Source organism: Xiphophorus hellerii, chromosome 5, assembly GCF_003331165.1.
Source record: "Xiphophorus hellerii strain 12219 chromosome 5, Xiphophorus_hellerii-4.1, whole genome shotgun sequence".
In the NCBI taxonomy this organism is placed as follows: domain Eukaryota; kingdom Metazoa; phylum Chordata; class Actinopteri; order Cyprinodontiformes; family Poeciliidae; genus Xiphophorus; species Xiphophorus hellerii.
In genome coordinates, this window is record NC_045676.1 from 8705860 (window position 1) to 8720497 (window position 14638).

The window sequence follows — 14638 nt, forward strand, 5'->3', positions numbered from 1 at the left end:
TTGGTCGTTTGTCTTTATTTTATTTAAGTCTTAATCAAAAACACCCATGCAGATTCTTTAATTTAATAGAAAACATACAGACATTGGTCTAAAATAAAAAATATATATCTCTTTGAATAAAAATACGAATCATTCAGTTGTCAGTGTTGCAGAGAAAGATTCAGCTGCTTTCCCTTCACCGTAAACATCTAAACCGACTCCCGTCCTCGAGGTTTGGCGTCCTGCAGCTTTTAGATCCAACAACCCAAATTTTTTGTTTTTTATTCAGAGACAAATGTATCTAAAAGTCGCAGGACACCAGAGTTGAAGCTCTCTGATCTAAACTCACAATAGCATAGATAAAGCGGCTCTGACATGAAAAGCTTTTTCTTTTTTACAGAGAGCAGCTAGACTCGATGAGGTTGAGGTTTCTAAAAACCTCACTGCAAAAATGCCTTCAAAATAAAACCATGTTTCATTTTTATTCTCTAATCAAAGAAGAAAGAAACTTTTTTTTCCTGGATTCAGCAGGCAGCACAAAGAAGATGCAGCAGCGCATTTCAACCACCAGGCGGCAGCAGATTCAAGGCACGTCAAACAAGTTAAAGGACCAGTACAAACAAAAAAGCAACAGCTAAATAAAGGTGGAGCTCTTTCTGAATCAGACGCTTTAACTTAACTAAGGTAAGAAACAGATTCTCATTTGAGTCCTTCAGAATTTGATGTCACTTCCTGATCACCTTTATGTCTCACCAAAGATGGCAACAAGCTCTCTACAGATAAAGTTTGGTCTTAAACAGTCAAGCAGTCAGTTAATCTGAATAAAGACAAAATATTACAATATGTGAGTTTTGTTTTTAGAGGCACCTTAAATCTTTGCAAACCAGGAAGTCCGTACTTCTGGGGCTGGGAGATAAATCACATTTATCACATTTTTGGTTTTTGAAGATTACATTTTTGGAAAATCAGGATTTTTTTCCCATCAACAAGCTCTTTGGCTTTCCGACGTCAGCTCAGCTAGAGCCGCCATCTTGTTTTACAGCTTCTATTTATTTGGACTTTAAGTTTTTATTTTTCAATTACCAGAAAAAGTCATAATATTAGGAGAATAAAGTCGTAATTTTTGAGAACTCCACTACAAAAAATAAAATGAGGAATGCTGTTCATCTTTTGAAGTTATACTTTGGTATAAGTTTTACAGATAAGGAAGTACTTCATATTTTAAACACATCAGAATCAAATTATTATCAGGACTTTGAAAGGATCCTGTAAACAGTCTTATTTTGAAGAAAACTGCAGACTGGTCACCTTATATTCAAGTTTTTTCTCATATTTTCAGGTAAAATTAAGGCTTTATTCAGCAAACGGACTTTATTCTCGTAATTAAACATTGTCAAAGCCTGGTCCTAATACTCAGTAGTATAAAACACAGAAACAATTGACTGAAATAAAAGCCACTTTTTAATATTTCTTTTTTAGAAAAGAAAACAAGAAAAAATGTAAATAAAATCAGATTTAGTTATAAAAAGAAATCGTCGCCGTCTTGCCCAGCCTGCTACAATCAGCGCCTGTTTTAACGTCTCCTGTTTAAGGCTCCTCAGTCTTTCCACATGGACGAAAATAATAATGTTTAAGCATCTCTAACTTTCACAGTTTAATGTTAAAGACACTTTGGTAAAGATGGAGAGTGTGTGGCGTCCAGCAGAGACGAACATATTGGTGCTGGAAGCAGCGGCTGGAAAGATGGAGGGAGGATGCAGCATCATGAAAAACACTTAAAAACAGAAATAATCTATCAGGACAGGTGCAGGAGTTTGGTTCAATGCTCTGAAGCCGCTGTTTCCTGTCTGCGGAGACTAAACCACGACTTGGAGCAGCGATTTGTCCGGTTAAAGCAGAATCTTCTGGGTTTGACTGAGTGTTTGAGGCTCATTGTCCTGCAGAGCACCGATAAAAACCAAACTAATCCTCTGTTAAGTAATCTTGAACCGAGCCACTGCAGAATAGTGGCGGACACGATTCGCCTGCGTCTGTTTGGGTTTTAGCTCCAGTGGCGCCGCCAGACTGAGCGGCCGAGTGTTAATATTAAATAAATAAACTCATTAATAATTCATAAAGCTTGGCTCAGAACAGTGAGGCAGGATGATGGATGTGTGTAGATTAATAAAGGACTGTTTAGACCTGTTGAACAGTCTGACATTACAGCGGCTTGCCTGGTAAAAAGCAGGTTAAGATTTTAAACTTAACCTAACTGCTAACGACTATTAACCATAAAATTGCGCAAATTGAAATGCAAACAAAAATCAGCTTAATAGAAACACGCTAATTAAAACTAAAACGCAATTTTTGTTATTAAAAAAAGCGTTTCACGCCAGCAAAATTTTTCTGCCGTATTTTCCTAAATATTCACGTCACACAAGTCATTAGTTCAACAGCCCGACGATACTACTGGCAGAAACCACAAAGAAGAGGACGACAGGAAGTAGTAGAAGGATGATGGTTATTTTTTTTGTTTTCCTACAATGTCTAGAGCTTTCTGCATCGCACAGTTCATAAAAAGTTGTGCATCATTTGAACATGTTGAATTAATTGCTCTTCTGTAAAATCGTTGACTACAATTAATACCCAAAACGTTCTAGATCCACTGGCAGATTATTTCACTTAAGGAAAAAATGTCCTGCTTCAGGTGAAATAATCCACCAGTAGAATAAAATTTTATTTAAATCAATATTAAGGAATGATTCACTTAAAACGAGCGCCTAGATCTTGCTGATTAGTTACTTGTAAGTTAATTTTGTCTTATTTCAAGCACAGAGTTGCTCCTCAGTTAAACCGTAGCGTATTTGTTTCAATCCAGTCGCGCATTTATACGACACCAGTAACCAGTCTCTCACCGCCGCCTTTTCAAAACTTAGAAATTCTTGTGGATTTGCTAGAAAAACTCAGACAGAAATTTTGAGATTAATCTCAGAAATTGTTTAGAAAAACATGAACATTTTTGAGTTTGAAAAGTCGATGATTTTTGACTTTTGAAACTCAGAAATGGCCATGTTTTTTATAGAACATTTCTGAGATTCATCACATAATTTCTGAGGTTTAACAGTAAAATAAATGCTAGAAATCATGTAGAAACTTTGAGATCAATCTCAGAAATTTTCTAGAAAGAAACATGGACAATTCTCAGTTTGAAAAGTAGAAAATGTTTAACTTTTGATACTCAGAAATTTTAGCTTTTTTCTCAAAAAGTTCTGAGATTGATCTAAACATTTCTGAGTTTGAATAGTTTAGAAAAAAACAAAAATTTTAAGGTTAATCTCTCAAATTTTTGAGAAAGAAAACTTAGAAATTTTAACTTTTGAATGTTTTTTCTAGTAAATTTCTGAAATTAGAAAAATGTATGAATTTTTTGTCCAATCTACAATGACCCTGATCTGCCGCTGTATTAATCTGTGCATGAAGATAAAACCCAGAGCAACGGCGACAGTTTTACTACTGAATCTGTTCAACTTAACATAAGTTCTGATAAGGAGCATATATATCTTACATGAGGATTTCATTTTTGGGAGAGAAGTTTCTGTTTGCAATAAGGTGGAAGCTAAGCAGCGCATGCGCGTTGCTGGCATGCTAACATCACAGCGCCATCTAGTGGCCTGACATGACAACTACAGCTGCTGACTCAAGGCGTTTTGGAGACACAATTAACATCTGAAAATACCGGCAGTTTCCAGGCAGTTGTCTCTTGTAAACAGAGCCTAAGATATTTGCACTCAAGACTAGATAAAACAAAATTAGTAAGACTTTGTGTTTTTGTTCCTCTCATCCGCCGATCACCCTCCCCAGGCCTCCGTGCACCTCGACCTGAATCGGACCGTACTCCACCACCTCTCCGTCCACCGTTATGATCCCTTTCCCGGCGCCCGGCTCCAGCCTGAGCGCCCGCACCTTCGCGTGCACCAGATGCTGGCAGTTCGTGTCCAGATGTGCGCCTTTCTCCATGGCCAGAAACAGTCGGAGCAACGCGCTCCGAGAAATCCCCGCCGTGACGTAGAAGAGATGGATGACGCCGTCGGCCAGGCGGGCGTCTGGCGCCGCCAGGAGGTCCTCGGCCAGGTGGGACTGGTACATGGCCAGCATGAGGACAAAGTCTTCCTCCGGCACCAGCACCCAGTCGGACGGCGGCGGCTGATCCAGAGGTGGCAGCAGGGCGTCGGGAGGCCCGGGGAGGGCTTTGGCGGCACTTCTAGACGATCTGCCCTCTGACCTCCGCAGCTTCAGGGAGTTGTTGGAGTGGCAGGTGTTATTTGGGAAGTCATCTTCCAAAGTTTGAGTCAAACAGGAGGCGGGATTTCTGCAGCATGCCGCCGCTCCGTTCTGCAGACTTTTGTCCGCGTGGCGCCCCCTGCTGGCGGGGAGGTAAGCCAGCTGACCCTTGTAGATGCGGAGAGACGCCAGCCTCACCAGCGTGCCGACGGTGAACCGGGCGGCTCCGACGTGGCGATACTTCTCGCTCTCCACGTCTACGTCGGCCACGAAGCCCCAGGCCAGGGAGAGGAAGGAGAAGAGGCGCTGGCCGGAGGAAAGATGGAGGGAGACCAGGTCCATGTGAGACACCAGTCCTCTGCAGAGCAGGAAACCACAGCTGACCAGCAGCTCCTCGCCTCTGACCTGAGAGACGCTGAAGGAGAGATGGAAAAAACTCCACTTTATTTCATTTGATCACTGAATATTCTGTAGTTTTCACTGAAGTTTGGCCAATTAATCATTAGCCTGGCCATTGACTTTTTGTTCAAATCTCACTTCACACGCTGTTTGGGATTTCTCCCATTCACTTGGATTCCTGCAATAAAATTCCAACCGAGCCAATCAGAGAACAGAAGCAGAAGTTATGAACGATGACGTTGATTTTTCTGCGCTGTTTTAGTTTTGGAGTCTGCCTGTAGTTTGAGCCGTTGTTTTTCAGGGGCCGATTAGCACAACTGATTTTGTAAATGTGGACAAACTGGTTGACCTTTTATGACCTCTGGAAAAATTAAAAAAATCTCTTTAAAATCATAGGAACACAAAGAAAAATATAAAACACCAAAATTCATTTGATTTGAAGAAGGATAAACTTCACTGGGGGATTTTAAATGTTTAAACTTTACTTACAAACTCTTTTTAATATTGACTTTTATTAATTTCTAATGTATCTGATGAAAAATAAACATCTTGACACAGTGACTACTAGACTTTTATGTGTGCAAAAAAGGAAAATTACTGAAATTAATTTTATTCAAACATCCTATAAACTGTTTTTACCGCAAAAAGAGATTTTCCTTAATGCAGAAAGAGTAAATTAGGATCTTTTTAAAGAAAGTATGTATTTTATCTTACAATAAACTATGTCTGCTAAGATATTTAAATTTTCTGTAGAAAACAGAAGAATTTTTCTTTGAAATCAGATTAAATTTGGGTCAATTAGTAACAAAATCTCAGTTTACTTGCTAACATTTCATCACAGCAAAGTGAAACATATTAGATCTGTTTTGATTCGGCCTGGAATGAGTCAAAATGAATCACGTCTTTTGATAATCTTCTAAATCCAACAGGATTGCTGTTTGTGTCATTTTAAAGGTGCGGCATTTGGTCCTGAGGACGGAGGTGATGCAACGCAGTGAAACTCGCTTCTGTCCAAACTTCCTGCTGACAAGCTGCTGCCTGCGATTCTAACCTAACCTGCAACTAAATCAGAAAATATTTTGTCTTGATTTTTCAATGATGCACTCTAATAACAAAAAAAGCACATTTATTTACAGGATTTATCGAGTCCAGACTAAACACTCTAAGGATCATGGACTATAATCTGACATAACTTAAAGCTGAGGAGGCTGTTTAGTTCAAGTAAGAAAGTTTTCGACAATTTTTGAGAAAAATTTGCTGTAAACTCCCAATTGTAAGAGCAAAAAAGTGCGGGGATTTGTTGATTTTTGCATGGATTTCCACAATAATTCTCAAGAAAGTGGAAGGACTAATTGATATTATTTGGCAGTAAACAGATAAAAACTGCATTGATTTGACTGATAACATAATATTTAAGCATTTAGTCTAGATCACAGGTGTCAAACTCCAGTCCTGGAGGGCCACTGTCCTGCAGTTTTTAAATGTGCCACAGGTACAAAACACTGGAATGAAATGGCTGAATTACCTTCTCATTGTGTAGATCAGTTCTCCAGAGCCTTAATGACCTAATTATTATATTCAGGTGGTGCAGCAGAGGCACATCTAAAAGTTGCAGGACAGCGGCCCTTGAGGTTTGACACCCCTGGTCTAGGACCTGGAGGGCCACATAAAACGCTGTGGCGGGCCACATTTGGCCCACGGGCCTTGAGTTTGGCACATGTGCTCTAAGCGTTAGAGGACGACTCCACCTGCCCTGCTTGTTCTGTTTGCACACAGAAACACATGAAAGGCCGAGAACGGATCATTGCATAACAGCAGACACGTTGTAGCTGCCGCTCAGTCAATTCTCAAAGCCGCGGCATTCAGCTGGGAATAATACCAAATGAAATCTGGCTCAGGCCGGAGCAGGACAACGCACACGGGCTTTCTGGAGAGTCAGAGGAGAGCGAACAATGCCGAGTCTGGACCCTTCGGTTCTGGACAGAGGCGCTTTGTTTGATGAGACGCTGACTGGCACAAACATTCAGGTGATGAATGAACGTGGCAGAAAGAGGAGATTCTGTTTTTACTTATATCTGTTTACTTTTGTCAGTTTGTTTCCTGGAATCCCACAGCAGAAACATATCAAAACTTTTCATAGAAGCTGCACAGAATAACACAAAGTTCATCTGAGCGCCAAACGTCAAAAAGAAACTGAGTGGCAGATTTTATGAAGGAAATTAAATAAAACTTTCAAAAGGGTTGAAAAAATAACTTGTGTTGCAGCCTGTAACCAAAACCAAAAGAAGTATTTTACTTTAAGAAGCTGAAATGAGCTTCACATAATCTTATCAATCTAATCTACAATAAAGAAAATATATAAAATATATCGAATTTAATCACCTTACTAAAATAATGTCCTATGTCAATTTTTGCCAAACGTCGGGTCTTTTTTCCCCCAAATCACCTTGAGAAACAAAACAAAAGACTTGGCCATTATTTTAGTAAGGTGACAATATTTAATATAATTTAAATATTAAATATATTAGTATATCAACATTATTTAAATACTAAATATATTAGTATAGCAATATTATTTAAATATTAAATCTATTATTATATTATTATTTAAATATTAAACACATATCTGCTACTGTTTCTAAAAACTGTGCGGTAGTTTTATTTTTCATTTGTTTTATTTTTCCTAGTTCCTCTACATATTTTTAAAATTTAATTTCAATATACATGATACTATTCATCTTTAATTTACCTTTAATTTTCCCACTTTAGGACAATAAAGGACATTTCTATTTTATTCTGTTTGCAAGTTGGACAAATGTAGGATTTGCTATTTACTTGGTGCTAACTGCTGTTAGCATTAACAATGCTTGGACATGACAACAAAGGATGTTATATCTATAATTTTAATATATCTTAGTTAGTTTTATAAATGCACAATATAGCTCCAATTAGCTTCAGTCTTTCCTATTTAATTACAGTTTTTATTTATTTCACTTTTTGCTATTTCATTAGGTTTAGTTAATTATACTAATTATGGAGACAGCACCATGTTAACTAATACTAAAATCAGCCAATAAACACTGTAATAACTAACCAGCTGTAGCAGTTGCCAGAACTGCTACAGTTCTGGCAACTGCTACATGAGTTGCCACATGAGACGTTGCTACATGAGACGTTTAATCTTCTAACTTCCCGTCTTAGCTAGCTGTGCTGCAGTGGTACCTGATTGGTAACTACTACACATTCAGCTAAATATGTTTTCTGATTATTTTCTCTTTTATTATATTAGTGCTACAACTGACAGTATTATAAAAATGCAAAGTTCTTTGCATATTCTTGTGTAAATTTGTTAAAACTGAGTTGTTGTAACCCTAAACCACCACAAGGTGGAGCAATTCCAGCAGCTTCCACTTCCTGCGCCAATGATTATCTGTTTTGCAGCTTTTCATGCAGCTCCTCTTTTATTCTTGGTGCTAAAACAACAACCTGCTGTCGACTGCGCTGTTTCAGGGAGTGAGGAATGCAGAGATTAAATAATTTTTTTCATCTTTTTAAAAACTTTGTATTTGTCCTTGAGTTTTTCTCTTTGTTCTGGGTGAATAAACTCCCACGGATGATCAGACCATTAATAATTAAAAGCCATTAGAGAAAAGCGTTTTAGTTTGACACAGGGTCAGGAGCCTCAGCTGGTCAAACACACCTCCAACCGCGGCAAAGCAACAAAAGCCTGCAGGTTATCTGTGGAGGTGTAGCTGCTTTAACACGGCATTAAAAATAAACAAACACCATTTAAAGGAGCTACAAATGAAGAATGACTCATCCTGATGCAATTTGGGATGATATATTTAGCTAAATGGTTCTTAATTTACTCAGCACAGAGTGCTTTCAGTCTGCTATAGTATGCTCTAACTGCATACCGCATGAACGTGTGTGACCCACGCTGCTATGCTACCTGTCTGGTTTGACTGGTTTCTATTGGACTCTGCAGTGACGTACTGATCTCAAATGTTTCCAAATAAGGAGTTCTACCTGTGCAAAACGAACAATTGAACATGCAATAAGTGAAGATGGTGGCGGAAATATACAAAGATGTGATTTTAGATGCAAAAGTGGTGCAGATTGTCATATTTTAATGAGAATGCTACATGTGCTACTAGCTAATAATAGAAATAATATATGTATATACTGTATATATTTTAAATAAGTATGTCAAAGTGATACAACAAAACAGTGAAAACATTTAAAAATTAATCAAAATAAAGCGGGTTTGACGGGTTGTGAATAAGACTGACATAACGCCTGTCATGAACATGAGTTAGTCTTCATGAATATTTATGACTTTTGTCATAAAGTGTCATTCGGTAAATCATGACACTTTTAATACAAAGTTGCCATTATTCAAAATGTCTTTGTTATGACAACTTGACATTAATCAGGAAATCATGTTCTGCCATAAATTTGTCATAAAAGTATTTGTTCAGTTCAAAGACTAACTCATGTTCATGACAGGCATTATGTCATGTTTAAGACGGGTTGTGTCATGACAGTCTTATTCACAACCTGTCAAATAAAGTGTTACCAATAAAGCTCTGACCTGAATAAATAAAGAATGTTTTCGATATATTAATTCAGATCAAAATGAAAGATCTGAACCTAAATGGTTGGAAAAGCATCCCAGTCCAGTATTTTTCCCTGTTTGCGGCTCACCCAGAGTAGTAATGCACAGCTGCAGCCAAGGCATTGGCTGACCCTCCAGGAAGGATACCCAGCGGAGTGCGGATGGCCTCCTCCCAGTCTGGCCTTTCCAGCAGACCATTTATCACCTGAAACACAGAAAATGCAGCTTGGATTAGTAGATTGTCTGCAGCACAGACCTCTATGCTGATCACAAAAAAGTAAAGGTTAAAACCATAACAGTTTTCATCATAATCTAAGAGCAGAGGAGTAAGAGGAAGTAAACAATATAACATTAGGATTTATGTTTGTCTGGTAGAGTGCAGCTTTAGGTTTATACTGCTGCATATTTTAGATATTTCTCTGCTCTAACACCTGATTCCAGGAAATGAATTACGTCAACATTGCACCATCATGTTCTGTGGAAATCTGTCAAGACATTATCTGAAACTATGTGAGTTAGAGCAGAGAAACATCTAAAGCATGCAGGACAGTGAAACCAAGTGGATTTAGTGATTAGTTACCCTTTGATCCCATTAAATCTATTTAAATAAATATGAAAACATATTCTAGTAATATAATTTAACATAAATTTATTTAAATGTGCTAAAAATGGTGGGGAAAATTTTATTCCTATTTAGAAGTAATAAAATTACACCATTGGATGTAAGTGATGCAAACTTTAAACTTAGCATTTAAAAGTTTACTCAAGTAACAGTAACAATCCTACATAATAATATCATTTAAATAAAAGTAATAAGTACGTTGTAATAAAACTATTCATGAAAGTACTTTTTTCTAAAACCTTACTCCAGTAAATATAATTTTAAAATCTGTTTTCTGTTACATTTAGATTCCAGTGGTTGCTCTGATTGTTTAATAACACATGGGTGTCCAAAGTGTGGTCCGAGGGCCATATGTGGCCCCTTCACTAATTTTCTAGTGGCCCTCAACAACAAAACAAATGACAGCAGATGGTTGAAACAGATGGAGAGTCCTCATTTTTAATTGATGCTAAATTATTATAAATCTTTTCATATTGGAAAATGTTTGACGAAGCAGAAAGTAGTCATCTGTTAATGACCGTGCTTCTTTGACTTCATAGTAAATCGGAAGACATCTGTTTAGTAACTTTTACACAAAAGCAGACTTAGGCGGTTTAATTTATTGAACTTGACTAAACGCAGCAAATATGATCCAAAAAATGAACAAAATTCTGTTCTTATAGCTGATACTTATTTTTTTCGTTAATTTCTCCCCCTAAACAACCCACCATTCTCCATCTCCATCTGAATAAAAATATTTATATCTTTCTCTATTTTTTTAACCTATGATGTCGTATGTAGAAAAAAGGAGGAGTCCAAAAAACTGTAAAAAGTCTTTCCTCTTTATTTCTCTGTTTTTGTTTTCTGATATTTGTACTGTTGGGTTGTTTTTTGTTGTTGTGCATCTTATGTCAAATGTATTACTGCCACTTGTTCTATGTTATAAAATTCAATAAATATAATGTTTAAAAGAGAAAAATTTCAAAAGTCAAAATTGTTTGACTTTTCAAAATTTTCAGAGTATTAAAACTCAAAGATTTGCTAGAAAAACCTCACACATTTTGAGATTAATCTCAGAAATTTTCTAAAAAATAAAAAAATGTTTGACTTTTGGAAATTTTCTGAGTTTCTAAGATTTCTAGAAAAAAACTCAAGTTTTTTCTCACAAATTTTTGACTTTTGGAGCTCAGAAATGTTCTTGTTTTTCCAGAAAATTTCTGAGAATATTCTCAAAATGTCCAAGTTTTTTTAGTGGAAGCTTATTCCTCCTTCTTTTTTTCCTATCTACAATGGCCCTAAAATTAACCTTAAGTATTTTTCTCAACTCATTTCTAGCAGGGCTCTTTCTCTGTAACTAAATTCAGCTGCAGGGACGGACTTGTCTCTCTGTACCTCATGCAGCAGTCCATCTCCTGACATGATGACTAAAGCGTCCCACTGTGACAGGTCAACATCTTTCACCAGCTCCCGGGCGTGATTCTGCCTCTCTGTAAAACACACACAAGCAGAAGAAGAAGAGATGTGATTCAGAGCAGTCGTGTTCTTCCTCTGGCATCGCTGCCCACTCCCAAAACTTCATCACATAACAGGTCAGGGGTCGTCTTCTTACAGGTCAACCTCCTCATGTTTCAGCCAGATTAAACCCTCTGTGTGTGTGTGTGTGTGTGTGTGTGTGTGGGGGGGGGGGGGGGGGGGGGGGTGTGTGTGTGTGTGTGTGTGTGTGTGTGTGTGTGTGTGTGTGGTAATGGGTCTATTGTAATGTGAGACACAAAAGGTTTGAGATCCAACGTAAGAGTAGACGCGTGGGGTGCTACACTTTTAATCTCCTCTCCTTTCAGTTCTTAGATTAAGGAATCCCAGAAGGAAGGAAAGTTGATCTGCATCCTTAATGAAGCGTCGACCAAAATGCAGATTAAATTGAAGCTAACTAACTAACTAGATGCACTTTGTCCCATGAATCTGAGGTTGAATAATTTGAGAGAGCAGAGCAGTAGAGCAGAGAACTTTTTCAGTGTTTTTAAACTCTAAAGAAATGAATATATAATGAAACATGATTCCCACTTAGTTTGGAAATGACTGGAATTACATTACATTCTTTGTCGGGTCCTTGTCTTGGAGTCTTGTCTGCTGTCAAGTCTGTTGTCAGATATCTATTGAACTACCAGTTGCTACCAGTTATGAGCTGTTAGCTTTCCGCTCATTCTGTGCTTCCTGGACTCTGGATTGTTGTGTTTATCATTAAATTCATCATCAATCACTCTCCAACCATAACCTGAGTCCGCTGCATTTTCCTCATCACCACTGCAAATCATGACATTTGTATTTAGTAACTCTATGAAGGTATTAGTGCAACAGCTTCAGATCTGTTGAAAAACTGTATTTTTCTGTAGCATTGAAATGCAAGGCAGGTCCAAAATGGGTTCATGTAAGATAAAACAAAAAAACGGATCAAAAAAATGATTTGTTCAAACTCTAGATCAGCTGGACTTCAAATCAGTGTCAATCCTTTATCATATCAGCAAAACTCTTGATTAAAATAAAAAAAAAGACATTAAACATCCTTTGTATGCAAATAAAACTGAATTTTTACATTCAAGATTGGGTAAATCACCAACATGTTTCTACATTTTCAGAACATCCTGAATCTGTTTCCTCAGCTGATTAAACTAAACACAAAAATCTGTGAGATGTTACAAAGTCATTTATCTACTGCACGTTTATGGCCGTTTAATAAAATTGTACTAAAATATGACTATATAAAGATATTTATACGACATTTGAATAATCATTTTAATAATTATTTATTCCGTTGCTAAATAAAACCTTCAACACATCAAATATTACAGTCATTCTGAAGTTGATAAAAAAACTAAACCAAGCTAGAGAATGAAAACTAGAAGGTTTTGAGTGCTTATATTGCAGAATATCTTTTATTTGTTTGTTGTGCTCTAGTTCATAGAATATTAAGTGTTTAATAAGATAATAGTACCTGCTTTAATTAGCAGGTACTATTCAGCTCAGGTAGCCAGTATGAAGCCTGCTGCTTAGCAAACCTGTTGCTAATAACTCGTTGATTGTAGTTTCAAAACCTTATAGGTGTGAAAGATAATTGTCTGAAAATATTTCTAGACAATTATCTGGAAGAATCCTTCTTTCAGCCAGCTGACCAGTTCTGTACTATTCTGCACACCTAGCAGCAGGATAACACTCTGGTTCCTCTGTAGCATTTCATTAAATGGTTTTAAACCACAGGAATGGCATGATGGGAATTTTCTGTAGAACAGTAACTTAAAATTGTTTTATGACTTTATAAGTAAATAAAACCTGAGGAGGTAGCAGCTGGCAGCTGAAGCAGCAGGAAGTTTCAGTGTAAGAAAACGTCAGGATTTGCATCTCAAAACAAATGCAAAGTCTTGGCAGTTCTCCTCAGCCAACACAAACCAGAGAGCTGTAGTTACCTACGAAGGACTTGTCATTTTCCAATGTACACTGCAAAAACAGAAAATCTTACATTTTTAAGATTTGGCCTTCTTCTAGTGCAAATATCTTATTAAATAAAACAAAAAGTGACTTAAAGTCACTTCTCAGCAACATATTAAAGCTTATTTTAAGTTGATTATTTCTTAATATTAATGACAAAGTGCTAGTTTCACTGGCAGATTATTTTACTTATGACAGGAAAAATAATTGAAATAATCTGCCACTTTTTCCAAAACAAGTCCCCATATCTTGCTTTTAAGTTACTTTTGTCTTATTTCAACTGTACTAAGATATTTGCAATTGAAACTAGACTAAAATACTTCAGATTTTGTGTTTTGACCTTCAGCCCTGAATCTCATTCCAGAAGATAGAGAAAGTTTCCTCCCTTCTCTTGTTAACCTTTCCTCCCTAAAATCTGCTAAATAAATGGCACTGATTCTCTCATATCGGCTGCAGTCACATCTGAGCACAAACTGAACTCTGAAAAAAGATCAATTAGCAAAAAGCCAGTAGAGCAGATACAAAGTGCAGCGATAGGATTTTAGAAGGTAGACATTGTTACTGTGGTTGTGATATTTTTTTTATCACGGTTGTTTGTAACTTTTGATTTCAGTTAACCTTGTCTCTGCACTATTTAAGACTCTCTGATAACATAAAAATAAGACATAAAAAGGTTCTTCTACTGAATCACTGAGAAACAATGCAGATCATGCTGAGCTTCTCTAATTGGGTGTTGGCAATTGGCAAATAATTGACACCAGCAGGTTACACTGTCAGCCACACCCACAGCAAAACGTTCAGCCCTTTATTGTGTAACTTCCTAAAAATCAATTAGGTTTCTTTGCGCACAGCTTGTAAAACTTGTATTTTACAATGTTCAGATTCTTTTGTATCATACAAATTTGTTTTTCCTACAAAGTTGCTGATGATGAAAGAGAGGCTACTTTGTCTCTCTGCATCATGTGACCTGCTCTGCACACTGTGCCGGGAAGCCCAAGCTTCCTGGAAAAGCTGTGCAGAAAGCAGCTGAAACACCAGGTGTTACAATATTTAAAAGTGTTAATGTACATTTTACGAAGAACAACAACCTTTTTTTTTTATCAGTTTTTTGCACAATTAAGTGGAGCTTCAGGGAAATATGAGTTATCAACAAGTCATATCAAAACAGAGACTGAACATGCTAATAATAGCACCAATCTGATGGCTGAATAACCTAAATAACACTTTAAATACAATAAATATTTCTGTAGTTGAGCTCATATGTCTATTTATTCAATAATTAGCAGAAAATATGCTTTTGA

General features: G+C 37.0%; 1 protein-coding gene across 1 annotated transcript in view; it reads right to left on the bottom strand.

Annotated features, from left to right (window-relative positions):
* Positions 1–14638, bottom strand: part of LOC116720844 (sphingosine kinase 1) — a 39983-nt gene continuing 25345 nt past the window's right edge. The window contains exons 3-5 of the mRNA XM_032564300.1: positions 11250–11344; positions 9346–9461; positions 1–4654 (exon numbers count right to left, since the gene is read on the bottom strand). Of these exons, the coding sequence (XP_032420191.1) occupies positions 3796–4654; positions 9346–9461; positions 11250–11344 (1070 nt within the window). The 3' untranslated portion in view covers positions 1–3795. The remainder of the gene's footprint in view (positions 4655–9345; positions 9462–11249; positions 11345–14638) is intronic.